Genomic DNA, 14,342 nt, shown 5'->3' with positions numbered 1-14,342 from the left:
GGAGTCAGACACTCAACTGACTGAGCTACCCAGGCGCCCTTCCTTTCTCCATTTCTTTCATTCCATCCTTCACTTTTCCCTACAGTGGTTACCACGTTCTGATATGCCACATAATTTATTTACTGACTTGTGGGTTTCCCCCACAAGAAAACAAGCTGCATGAAGGCAGGGATTCTCGTTCTTCTGCTCATCTCCAGTACCTAAAAGAGTGCTTGGCACATAGTAGGTGCCCATTCAATAAGTGCAGAATGAATGAATGAATGAATGAATGAATCCATGGAATTGCTCAGAATTGTGCCTGGCACACAGTGATGGTTCAATAATTAGCAATTATTAGCATTATTCCCGCAGCGTTGATGTGACTGGTGGGCAACTCATGTACACTCATCTCTTACATTCTGCTAGTTCAGAGCAGGACGGAGACAGGATACACCTACTTGCTAATACTTCTTTGCTAGCAGCTCTCGCCTCTGCTTCAGATGGTTCGGTAGCAACAGTGTCTTGCCCGGGCTCTTTAACTCTTTCTTCAGTGAGGAGGCTGACCGCCTGGGTGATGTCACCATTACTGGCCTAATGAAAGGGAAAACACGGACATTTCAAAAGTAAAGCATCACAGCATTTAAAATAAATAGTGAGTGAGTTTTTTTGGTTTAACTCCTGACTACCGTGGTGACATTCTGAGTAATTCAAGGCATAAGGTAGAAAGGAGAAGAGAGTATGGCGGAGGACAGCAAGGGTACTACGCTCAAAGCTTGTATCAAATGGTTGGCTCCAGGAAGGGAGCTGCCATGTTCTGATTTCCCACAACACGCAGAGAAGAATGAAATCTTGCTGGAGATTTGTTCTCACTGCTCTGGAAGTTACTGCTCCTGATTTGACAGGCTAGCAAAGGCATGATGTATCAAAAGGGGCTGACAGTTAAAACAGACATTCTAAAAGAAGTCAGCCTCTACAATAAAAATGTTAGGCAGTTACCATATTCGATAATGGTGACCATACTTCTGTCTGTTTTTAACTTTTTATTAGGAAAACTTTCTAACATACACAACAGTAGAGGGAATGTATAATTGAACCCTATGCACCCGTCACTCAGCTACAACAATTATCAAGTCATGGTCGATCTTGTTTTGCCTAACCTCTCCCAGACACTGTGAAGCAAATCCTAAGCTTTTCTTTTTAATTTTTTTTAACATTTATTTATTTTGAGAGAGAGCACACGTGAGACACAGTGAGAGAGCATGGGGGAAGGGCAGACAGAGGGGGAGAGAATCCCAAGAAGGCTCTGCGCTCGAGTCCGATGCAGGACTAGAACTCACAAACCACGACATCGTGACCTGAGCCGAAATCAAGAGTTGGATGCTTAACTGACTGAGCCATCCAGGCGCCCGACAAATCCTAAGCATCTTATCAATACATCAGAATGTATCTTTTCAAAAATATAACCCACAATGCTATTAGCACACCTTAACAGTAACAAGTGTTTTGGGGTGCCTGGGTGGCTCAGTAGGTTAAGCATTCGACTTTGGCTCAGGTCATGATCTCGCGATTTGTGAGTTTGAGTCCCATGTTGGGCTCTGTGCTGACAGCTCAAAGCCTGGAGCCTGCTTCGGATTCTGTGTCTCCCCCTCTCTCTCTCTCACCCACTTACTCTGTCTCTTTCTCTCTCTCAAGATTAAATAAACATTAAAAAAAATTTTTTTTAAATAGTAACAAGTGTTTTAATATCATATAACCAGTTCAAACTTACCTGACTCAACGATTTTTGAGTTTGTTTGAGTCACGATCCATATAAAGGCTATAAAACGCAATTGGCAGATGTGTTTCTTAAATCTCTTTTGCTCTGTATGGTTCTTCCCAGTTAAGTCTCCCCCATCCTCAACATCCCCCCACCCTTATAATTCACATAGAGAAGATACTGGGTGATCTGACCCGTAGAGCTTCCGTCCCTGTATGCACTTTCGTTTTGACATAAAAATAGCTTGACTTGACATAACCATGATATGGACAACTATTTTAAAGCCTGTTGACTAACAGCGGTCTTGAAACTAACCTTCAGAGCTTCATGAAGAAAGGAAGGGTCCTGAATGCCTGTGATTTCTCTTAGTTGGTTTAACAGCATTTGGCAGCTCTGTATTTGAGAAACAAAAAAAAAAAAAAAAGCCAGAGACAGGTCAGTCAGAAAGTAAACCTGGATACATTTCAAGAATTTAAGTACAAGCATCTTGGATAATCAGGCTTGAGACTTGCATATTTTAGTTTAAGGAACTGACAAACTCCAAGCAACACAGTATTGACTGTCAGACACATTCTAAAATGCCAAATTTATTTCTCTTGTAAAAGGTTAATCATGAAAAATGCTTTTGGCACTGGTGGGAAATAATATTAGTAAACAGTAAAACTATTAACAGTAAAACTATTAAGTACGTACAATATTTAAATGGAGTAGTTAGCCCTCGTAGTAGCTAAAGTGCCTGAGGTTTTTCTTTCTGTGAGTAATACATAACTGGGTCATATAAGGAGTCCAGGGAATTTGCATGGATGTGAAGATGTGCTATTTTAAGCCACACTGCACATGCCATTTTTATGTGTCATTTTTCACTGACAATAAATTTCCAATCGCGTAATTAACAAATGATACCACCAACGTCATGATTTAAAACTTCAGATTTGATTGCTTACAAAGCAGAGACAGAACCAACATTTTCTGAATTGTAAATAAAATTCCAGAGGGAATAAACTGTGGAAGCCTTTGTCTTCATTAATCAGAATCATGGAAAAACCTATCTTGTTAACTCCCAGCTACCACAAGATCAGTTTCTAACTCCTTTACAGCCTTCAAGTCTTCATTGGAACACTTTACCCTGTTTTGCACAAAGACAAAAGTTAACACAAAACACCTATTTTTCACAAGCAAGCTCGCTCTAAAGAACTGGCTCGCCCAATTCTTCTAGATAGATTACTGAAAACGAAATAGTTCAAATTTAATTCAGTGAAAAGAAATCAAATTTATACCATGCCTAAGGTTGTTTTGATATTAAGCCCCAATTCAATATCTGATGCTCCCCATCAACTATCTTTCAGTTAGTAATATGTCTCCAAGAGGCAGTCTACACTCACTGTCAGCTGTAACAGAAATAGTATCCTATGTTTTTCAACAGCTGAGGGCCCAACGCAACACTTAAATATCACACAACTAGAAATAACTAACTGAAACAGACTTGCACAAGTGCTCAGAAAAGCATCAACAGTCTTTCTGCTCTGGTCATGGGCCACAGTCATAGGATAGAAATGGAACCCGATGCTGCTGAGACCAGCACTCTTGGAGGCTATGAGTCTTGTCAAAGGTACTCACTGCCTGTATACTGGGACAGTGCTATCAGACTAAAAGGGTCTGGATTTAGCCCTGGCAAATGCTAGCATAGGGCTTTTAGAAAAATAAAGTGTTAAAAAGTTTTTTTCCCCAAACTAATTCTTTTTTTCTTTAATAATTTTTTTAAGTTTATTTATTTTGAGAGAGACAGTGGGGGAGGGGCAGAGAGACAGAAGGAGAGAGAGGATCCCAAGCAGGCTCTGCACTGCCAGCGGGGAGCCCGATGTGAGGCTCGATCTTGCAAACTGTGAGATCGTGACCTGAGCCGAAATTGAGAGTTGGACACTCAACCAAGTGAGCCACCAAGGCACCCCTCAAAATAATTCTAATTCCATTTTATTTTATGTGTAAAAGTGTGTGAATCTATACATCTCAATCATACACAATTTTCTAAGAAATCAAAATCAATATGCCTCAAAAAGGGTAGAATAATACAGAACTTCATCAAGTTATGACGGAGTTACATGCCAGTAAAGCTATCGTTAGTTGAAAATATCGTTAAGTGGAAAATGCATTTAATAGACCTAACCTCCCCAACATCACAGCTTAGCCTAAGCCCACCTCAGATGTGCTCAGAACACTTACATGGGCCTACAGTGGGGAAAAAAAATCATCCAACACAAAACCTATTTTCTTTTTTTTTTCTTTTTTTTTTAAATTTTAACGTTTATTTATTTTTGAGACAGAGAGAGACAGAGCATGAATGTGGGGAGAGTCAGAGAGAGAGGGAGACACAGAATCGGAAGCAGGCTCCAGGCTACAAGCCGTCAGCACAGAGCCTGATGCGGGGCTCGAACTCATGAACCACGAGTTCATGACCTGAGCCGAAGTCGGACACTTAACCGACTGAGCCACCCAGGCGCCCCAAAACCTATTTTATAATAAAGCGATGAATATCTCACGCAGTGTATTGAATGCTGTACAGAAAGTGAAAACCAGAATGGTTGTAAATGTATCAGTTGATGACCCCCCAAGGTAGCGCGGCTGACTGCCCCTGGGCCAGCATCACCAGAGAGGAGCATATCGCATAGTGCCGGCTTGAGGAAAAGATCGAAATTCCAAATTCAAGGTATGGTTCCTACTGGATGCATGCCACACTTACACCAATGTAAAGTTGAACCCTCATACGTCTGTAATTGGGAGGGGGAAACGAGTGGCGGTTATCCCTAAACTGGAACTAACAAGGTAGCAATGGGATTGATAATCACATCTTCACCTCCAATCACCCTGTGTACCAACTGACACTTTGGATTCCCAGAAAATCATGCCAGTCAGAAATAGTAGTTAACGTACGCTGCTGACTGTCAGAAAGGCAATGCTATACATGCTCCGTATGTATTAACTAATTTCAGTTTCACCCTCCTAAGAAAGCTGTGACAAGTATTATGCCGCTGTGACAGAGAACAAGCACAGGGAGGTCCCTGCACCAACACAAGGTTACTAGTAGGAAGGGCTGCTGTGAGATCTGACCCCGGGCTGCCCTGCCACGGGAGTCTGCACCCTACGCCAGGCTGTATCTGAGAAGACAAGGGCAACAGGCAAGAATACCTATTTCAGGGGTGCCTGGGTGGCTCAGTTGGTTGAGCATCCGACTTGGGCTCAGGTCATGATCTCACTGTTCACAGGTTCAAGCCCCGTGTTAGGCCCTGTGCTGACAGCTCAGAGCCTGGAGCCTGCTTCCGATTCTGTGTCTCCCTCTCTCTCTGCCCCTCCCCTGCTTGTGCTCTCTCTCTCTCTCTCTCTCTCTCTCTCTCAAAAATGAATAAACATTAAAAAAAAAAAAAAGTACGTATTTAATGCAAACCAATGCAGATAACGAATTCTTGTATTTTGACCTTAGTCTTGCATCTTTGGGAGTTTTCTATCACTATTTTGCCTGCCTTACAAAACCACACCTTTGACTACTTAGACAATCAGTTCTAAAACAGGAAAGTACTGTGTCAGAGGTAAACACTACTTTTGACTGAATCTGAACAGCACACTTACTTTATGCACCACAAAGGAGAAAAAACAGTTGCCACTTAAACCAGGACACAATGCCTTCATGACAGTCCCAGGAGACACGTGAATTGGTCACGCCAGCTTCCTGCAGCCCTAAAATTTCTTATTTATTTCGAGAAATACAGCCATTTCCCCCGCTTCCCCAGGTGCATTGCCTGGCATGGGACAAGCAATTCTTTTGCATGTTTCTCAGCAACAAAACTTAATATACCTAGGGTGGCTTCCTTTCTTAGGTCCCATAAAACACTCGATTGTACCTTTGCAAGAAAATTTGAAACTGCGATCATCCCTCCAGGGACAAATATTTTGCCTCCCATAAAATCATCTGCTGTTCTGTTTCTATGCCTTTCTTCATCCAGTTTTCTTTTTTCATTTAAATGCCAAATCACAGTGTGATCTTTTAATTTTTTTAATGTTTATTTATTTTGGAGAGACAGACAGAGACAGAGCACGAAAAGAGGAGGGGCAGAGAGACAGGGAGACACAGAATCCGAAGCAGGCTCCAGGCTCTGAGCTGTCAGCACGGAGCCCGATGTGGGGCTCAAACTTGTGAACTGTGAGATCATGACCAGAGCCAAAGTTGGACACTTAACCAACTGAGCCACACAGGTGCCCCACACTGTGATCTTTTAAACTGAAAAGTTAACTAACTAAACTAAAAATTCAACTAACCAACAGCACATACACTCAACCGCCAGGACAGTAGGAACAGCTCTGACCAAGCACAAACGTGTGAAGATAGTCTAAGTACCTCCTACCTGCTACTTGCAGACAGACAATGTAAGGAACATCTCAACTTCAGAGATCTCAGAATGCCAAATAAATGTGAATCAGTGTAATATGGCACTCAAGTATTAAATAATTCACCAATCGTCATATTTAGCCATGGATTAAAGCCCCACTCCCCTTTCTCCACTTTGTAAGATAAGCAGTGGACACTAATACATCTAGAATAACACACACACGAAAGGAAAATAAACTCTGAGTCCCCCCTTTTTAAAAGCTACTGGTCGGTTAAGCGTCTGACTCTGGATTTCAGCTCAGGTCATGATCTCAGGGTTGGTGAGTTCAAGCCCCGGGTCAGGCTCTGTGCTGTCAGTGCAGAAAAAAGTTTCTGGACACAGATGACAACTGTGTAAAATCATTTTGTACAACTCCAGGAACAATACACTACATGTTACTTCAAATCCAAACTCCTGATTTTGTTTCTCAAAGGCCGTTATCTTTTTCTACCTTTAACCTGCCCATCATTTTCTCCTACTCAGTCCTTACCTCACAAATGCATCCTCTCTCATGCCTTCTAGTGTTAAACTTCTGTTATCTCCAGGAATGCCCAATTCCATAGTCCAGGGCTATATTCATCCCTTTTTTTTTTTTTTAAGTTTATTTATTTTTGAGAGAGAAAAAGGAAGAATGAGCATGGGAGGGGCAGAGAGAGGGGGAGAGAGAGAGAATCCCAAGCAGGCTCCATGCGGTCAGCACTGATCCCAACGCAGGGCTCAATCCCATGAACCACGAGATCATGGCTTGAGCCAAAGGTGGATGCTTAACCAACTGAGCTACCCAGGCGCCCCAAGGGATAGATTCATCTCACTTCCTCCTTAAAGTCATTCCCAAGAACTCTGGTCCACACTATTCTCTACCTTTCGAATCCCCCATATTGCGGGAACAAATGAGCTTGTGAATGAAAGGGACTAAACGGTCTTTACCCGGTATTTCTCATCATGTGGTTCTCTAACTGTTTTCAAGGGGAAATTCCTGCCTCCATAAAGGCAAGAATCATACAACATAATACCTAATTTGAACCATGCAAAGGACTGTGCTGGTAACAGTTGGGTCTATCATGTCAACATCTTCTTTGTGCCCAGAACCTTAGGTGCCTCACACACACATCATCCTTGTAACAACCCTAAAAGGTAGGAATCGTTATCTTCGTTGTGCAGATTAGGAAACTATGGTTTACAAAATCCATTTTGTCATCAAATGTCTTGAATTAAAAAGGCCAATCAGAGATAACTATTACGAACCTGAATAACAAATTTTATAAGGATTAAGCCGTGCTCCTGACATACACAAATAACGGCAATATGACTCAGTCTCGGGACTGTTTAGCTAAACCTATGTAATTAGTTAAACAAAGCCCAAATCCTAGGAAGTGTGCTACGTTTCAGGTATTAGTTTAACAGTAACAGACACACTACGCTCATTAGGATCCTACTGTATTAGTAACTCCCAGCTTTTCCGGGCACTCCTCAAGAAGCTGATTTAAATATTAACTTCACCATAACTACGAGGCAATATACACAGCCCACACCCAACGGGAGACAAGACAAAGCTTGTGCTCCAGTCATAATGAAGTCAAATAACTGGCAAGAGCCAACAGGTTTGCATTTCCTTAGCTAAATCCACATTGTTTTCATTAAACAAAAAGTACTCTCTTTTCTTGCCCAGAGGCAGTGAATAAAGACAGGGACACACAAATCTCTAGAAAGAAGAAACTCAAGCTTTCTGACCTCCGCCACTCAGTGATTTTGGTGCAATCCAGTCCACTTCTCAGAACTGATGTTTTCTTAAAGCAAAGACAATAATTCATCCCACAATAAGCGATGAAAAGGACTATTCACATAATAAACCCTAACACCTCTAATCCTACTGCAGCTAAATTTGAACTCTCTTTGATCAGATGAGGCAAATTTGTGAAATTAATACTTAAGAGTTTTATCTTTAAAACACCCACTTTAGGGGCGCCTGGGTGGCGCAGTCGGTTAAGCGTCCGACTTCAGCCAGGTCACGATCTCGCGGTCCGTGAGTTCGAGCCCCGCGTCAGGCTCTGGGCTGATGGCTCGGAGCCTGGAGCCTGTTTCCGATTCTGTGTCTCCTTCTCTCTCTGCCCCTCCCCCGTTCATGCTCTGTCTCTCTCTGTCCCAAAAATAAAATTAAAAAAAAAAAAAAAAAAAAAAAAACACCCACTTTAGGAGCACCTGGGTGGCTCAGTCATTTGGGCGTGTGACTTTGGCTCAGGTCACGATCTCACTGTCTGTGGAGTTCAAGCCCCGCGTCTGGCTCTGTGCTGACAGCTCAGAGCCTGGAGCCTGCTTGGGAATCTGTGTCTCCCTCTCTCTCTGCCCCTCCCCTGTCCACGCTCTGTCTCTCTCTGTCTCTCAAAAATAAATATTCGGAAAATTTTTTTGTTTTAATAAAATAAAACACGCAGTTTAGCATGGTGATGAGGAGCTTTCTAAATTATTCCATTCCTTCATACAGGAATGCTATTGTCATTCAGACATACACGTTTCCTAATCTCAATTGTCTATTCTTCCAAAGACATTTCTAAATTTGAAGCTAAGTGAATAACTGATAAATGTTCTCTTACTCCAAAAAACTACCAAAGTTCTTTGTAAGTATGCCTAATGAAGTCCTCTTCAAAATTAAAGATCTGCTTTTCCAATTTTAAAATGTAACTTAAGGGGCACCTGCGTGGCTCAGTCCAACTCTTGATTTGAGCTCAGGTCATGATCACAGGGTTCTGGAGTTCAAGACCTACACGGGGCTCTGCCTGGGTGGTTCAGAGCTTGCTTGGGATTCTCTCTCTCCCTCTCTCTACCCCTCCCCCACTCGCACTGTGTCTGTCTCCCTCTCTCTCTCTGAAAATAAATAGACTTTAAAATTTTTTTTTACATTTATTTATTTTTGAGAGACAAAGTGAGACAAAGCGAGAGTGGAGGAGGGACAGAGAGGGAGACACAGAATCTGACACAAACTCCAGGCTCTGAGCTATCGGCACAGAGCCCGATATGAGGCTTGAACCCACAAACCATGAGATCATGACCTGAGCTGGAGTCAGATGTTCAACCGACTGAGCCACCCAGGTGCCCCTCAAAATAAATAAACCTTAAAAATAAAAATAAATAAAATGAAACTTAAGTACCCAAGGAAAGCAAAAGTATAGCTGTAGGAATCAAAGAAAATATTTAGCAGCAACTCCAGAAATCCAGTCTGGACATCAGGGTCTTAGACGCATCCAGAGTCGGCCACTGACCCTCCATATTCCACAAAACAAGGACCTGGCCACAAAAGCCCTGGTGCCTTCTCAGTTCTTCCAGCAACAAGTCCACGTTTATTCCAACAACCCCTATTTACTCATAACATGTCATGAGGATAAGACTCTCTATCCTTTTTAGTGAACAAAACTAAACTCCCTGAAAGAGGCTACTTCACAACTTACTTCAATGACGCATCAAGTAGGTACGTGATGAAAAGGACGGTTTCAGTTCATCCACTGGCCCATGGTTTTTAAAAAGCATTAAAAGCTTTTAAAATGTAGCCACTCTCGTGTGGCACAGAAGGGGGTTTAAACTTGAATTAAAAACCAGGAAGGAACTAACCATTATTCACTTTTCAATTTTTTTCACCTCTTTTTTTTCAAATGCGCAGAGAAATTCCAACAGTAGAAAAGGATACACAGCGAAAAGGAATTTCTCCCTTCTTTCCATCTCAGTCCCATTTCCCAGGAGTAACCACCATTATCTTTCCAGATAATGGTATCTTTCCAGAAATGGCCAATGCACATGAATATATGTTTTCAACTGGATGTCACGTCCTGCAACTTTCTTCTTTCATACTGTAGAACACATTAAGACAAGGCTTTTTCATTTCTCTGAATACGTGCCCCAATCAAGTACAAGAAATGAGGCCGGGAAACTGTTCCAATAAGGACATACAGAATGCATCTTCCCAAATTAAAGAAAATGCCATATTTAGTAATATATTGCTAAGGTCAATGGGGGAAACCAGGAAGGTAAGGGCAAAGATAGAAGAAATCAAATCCACATGCTTCCAGTTTTAGAAATCTAACAGTGAAATTCGAAGTTATTATTAGGAGGGACTCTGTGTGCAGTTTCTATTTGCGATAAGCAACGGGGACTTGAGAGGTGGTGTGGGACTGGATTAGGAAAGGTTCTCAATGTCAGCATGAGGTTGGACTTAATCTGATGAACAATGGAAAACAGGTCCCTTGGCAGGGAAAAAATAGGAAGGAAAATAAAGGTGCTTTAAGGAGGGTAATCTAGCACAGGTGAACAGCTATTTCAAGGCGAAATGAGACTACGGAAAGAAAGCTACCGATAAAAACAGGTGTGACTGGACAGGGAGGATGCAGGTAGGAGAACGGAGAAGGTGGGATACACAGTGAACAGCTCAAAGAATGGACAAACGGAGTTTAGTCAAATATTTGAAACTGGATGCCTGAGAGAATCCCGCTGACCATTACAGAAAAGGAGACTAGTGAGAAACCCAACCAATGTAATATACCACACTGACAGAACAAGGGGGAGAAAACACACGGTTCTCTTGACTGATGTTGAAAAAGCATTTGACAAAATTCATCACCTCTTCATGATAAAAACAATCAGAAAACTAGGAATGGAAGGGAATTCCCTCAACATGATAAAAAGGGCCTTTATTAAAAAGCAAAAACAAAAACTCACAGCTAATATCATACTCAGTAGTCACAGACTAGAAAGCCATCCCGAAATCAGGAATAAGACAAGGATGCCCACTTTCACCAATGCTATTCAACATCATATTGAAAGTTCTGGCCAGAGCAATTAGGCAAGTAAAAGAAAAGGCATCCAAACTGGAAAGGATCTGCCTCTGTTCACAGATGACAGGATACATAAAACCCCAAAGGAGCTACATCTGCTTGTTTGCTGACTTACAATTCAGCAAAGTTGCTACAAGATCAACACGCAAAAACCAACTGTTTCTGTAGAGCAGCAATGAACAATATGAAAAAGAAATTAAAAAAACAATTCCAGGGGCACCTGGGTGGCTCAGTCCGTTGAGGGTCTGACTTCAGCTCAGGTCATGATCTCGCGGTTCGTTGAGTTCAAGCCCTGTGTCGGGCTCGCTGCTGTCAGCCCACTTGCTTCAGATCCTCTGTTCCCTTGCTCTCTGCCCCTCCCCCGCTTGCACTCCTCCAAAAATAAATAAATAAACGCACACATATATATTTTAATCCCATTTATAATATCCAAAAAAGTAAAATACCTAGGAACAAATTTAGCCAAACAGGTGATAGACTTGTACTCTGAAAAGTATAAAACATTGTAAAAAAAAAAAAAGAAGAAAGTTAAAGAAAACGTAAATGAATGGAAAGATATTCAGGTTGATGCATTGTAAGACTGGATTAGTCACGGTTCTCCAGAGAAAGAAACAAACAACAGGGCGCGCGCGCGCGCGCGCGCGTGTGTGTGTAAATGAACACTGCTTTCCTAGTTTCCTGTTGGGGAGATGGGTGGGTGAGAAGTAATTTATTATAAGGAATTGGCGCTTGCAATCATGGAGGCTGATAAGTCCCCAGATCTTCAGTTGGCAAGTTGCACATCCAGAAGAGCTGGAGATGTAGTTCCAGTCTCAGGTGGAAAGCCAGAGAACCAGGAGAGCTGACAATGTAAGTTCCAGTCTGAGGGCAGGAGACCAAAGGCCCAGCTGAACAGTCAGGTAGGTGACCTTCCCTCTTACTCAGCCTTATTTGTTCTATCCAGGTTTTCAATTGATTGGATGAGGCCCACAGACATCAGGGAGAGCAATCTGCTTTACTCCCTCTACAACTCAAATGTTAATCTTATTCAGAAGCACCCTCACAGACATACAATTGACCAAATGTCTGGGCACCTCATTCTCCAGGCAGGCTGACATACAAAATAAACCATCTCAAAAGACTTCATATTGTTAAGATGGCAATATTATGCAAAGTGACCTGCAAATTCAATGCAATCTCTGTCCAAATTCCAACGGCCATTTTTGCAGAAACAGAAAAGTGGAGCCTCAAATTCATAAGGAATTTCAATGGGCCCTGAAGAGCCAAAACAATATTGAAAAAACCAAACAAAACAAAGTTGGAGGACTCACACTTCTGGACTTCAAAAGCTATTAAAAAGCTACAGGAATCATGCCAGTGTAATATGGCAAAGGACTGACATACAGATCAGTGAATTAGACTTGGGAATTTAGACTTGGGAATAGACTTGGGAATTGACCATACATCTATGGTCAATTAATCTCTGACAAAGGTGCCAAGACCATTCGATGGGGAATAATTAGTCTCTTCAAAAACTGATGCTGTCACAAGTACACATTCGCATGCAAAAGAATCAAGTTGGACCCCTACCTCCACCATAAACTAACTCAAAATGGATAAGTAACCTAAATATGAGCGCTAAAATGACAAAACTCTTAAAATATAGAAGCAAATCTTCATGATCTTGGATTTGGCAATGGATTAGATACGGCACCAAAAGCATAAGCAACAAAAAAAAAAAAAAAGGAGGTAAACAAGACTTCACCAAAATTAAAAACTTTTGTGCATCAAAAAACATTATCAAGAAAATGAAATGACAACCTCCAGGAGGAGAGAAAACATTTCCAAATCATAAATCTGGTAAAAGTCTAGTATCCAGATATATTACAACTCTTATAATTCAAACAACCAAACACAAACAAATGCAATTCGAAAAATGGGCAAAGGACTTGAACAGACATTTCTCCAAAGAAACTACATAAATGGCCAATAAGCACATGAAAAGAGGGTCAACAGTAGCCATCAGGAAAATGCAAATCAAAATTATAATGAGTTACCACTTCACACACATGAGGATGGCTCTTATACAACAAAACAAAGGAAAAACGGAAAATAAATGTTTGGAGAGGATGGAGGTGGAGAAATTAAAACCCTTGTGCACTGCTGGGGGTGGAGGGACATAAAATGTCGCACCTGCTATGGAAAACGGTTTGGCAGTTCCCCAAAAGACTCAAGACAGAATTGCCATATGACCCAGCAATTCTACTTGGAGGAATATATCTAAAAGAATCAGAAACAGGTACTCAAAAATGTTTGCACATGAATGTTCACAGTAGCTCTATTCATAAAAGCCAAAAGGGAGATACAACTCAATTGTCCACCAATGGAAAAATGGATAAAATGTAGTAGATTCACAGAGTGGAATACTACCCAGTCATTAAAATGAATGAAGCACAGATAGATACAAGCTACATTGTGGCTGAAACATGAGAATGTTATACTAAGTAAAAGAAGCCAGACACAAAAGGTCCCATATTGTAGGATTCCATTTATATGGAATATCCAAAATAAGTAAATGGAGAGACAGAAAGCAGATCCGTGTTGCCAGGGGCCCGAGCGAAGGAAGGACTAGGGAGTAACTGCTTAGTGGATACGGGTTTTCTCTTGTGGTTTTCAAAATGTTTTTAGAACTACACGAAGGTGGTGGCTGCACAATATTCGTGAATACATATACTAAAGGTCACTGATTTTGGCTCAGGTCATGCTCTCACAGTTGTGAGATCAAGCCCCGCGTCGGAGTCTGCCCTGAACATGGAGCCTGCTTAGGACTCTCTCCATCTCTCTCCTTCTGTCCCTTCTCGCACTTGTGCATATGCGTGCGTTCTCTCTCTCAAAATAAATTTAAAAGAGTTAATTTTATATTATGTGAATTTCACCTCAATTGAATAAAATCGAGAAAGATTTGTGCTCACACATATACACACACAAAAAAGAAAAAGGACAGCAGGAAAGTAGTAACTTGGACAAGAGTACTAGAGAAAGCAAATATTATTTTCGGATGATTCAAGTTTAAAATGACCATCAGCAGGTGCCTGGGTGGCTCAGTGAGTTAAGCGTCTGACTTCAACTCAGGTCATGATCTCATAGTTTGTGAGTTCGAGGCTCACACCGGGCTCTCTACTGTCAGCAGAGTCCGCTTTAGATCCTCTCTGCCCCTCCCCTGCTTGTTCTGTCTCTCTCTCAAAATAAATAAATAAAATGACTACCAAGCTATCATGTGGCATGCTGCCAGCACCTACTGACGCAGATCTTTAATTGAGCTTTGAATGTCTGGTATTTTGACCTCCCTTTTTATGTAGAAAGCCTAGACAGTGGGAATAGTGCTACACG

The 14,342-nt window shown here is 41.6% G+C and overlaps 1 protein-coding gene across 9 annotated transcripts in view; it reads right to left on the bottom strand.

The window, feature by feature from the left end:
* Window positions 1–14,342, bottom strand: part of USP28 (ubiquitin specific peptidase 28) — a 64,926-nt gene that overhangs the window by 43,930 nt on the left and 6,654 nt on the right. For all 9 annotated transcript variants that reach the window (XM_078432758.2, XM_078432760.2, XM_060604782.3 and 6 more), the window contains exons 2-3: window positions 2,051–2,128; window positions 438–570 (exon numbers count right to left, since the gene is read on the bottom strand). In XM_078432758.2, coding sequence (XP_078288884.1) covers window positions 438–570; window positions 2,051–2,128 — 211 coding nt within the window. The remainder of the gene's footprint in view (window positions 1–437; window positions 571–2,050; window positions 2,129–14,342) is intronic.

The sequence above is a fragment of the Panthera onca genome, chromosome D1, assembly GCF_046562875.1.
Source record: "Panthera onca isolate mPanOnc1 chromosome D1, mPanOnc1 haplotype 2, whole genome shotgun sequence".
Taxonomy (NCBI): domain Eukaryota; kingdom Metazoa; phylum Chordata; class Mammalia; order Carnivora; family Felidae; genus Panthera; species Panthera onca.
Note: the sequence above shows the minus strand (reverse complement) of the source record. Positions and strands in the feature narration are given on the sequence as shown.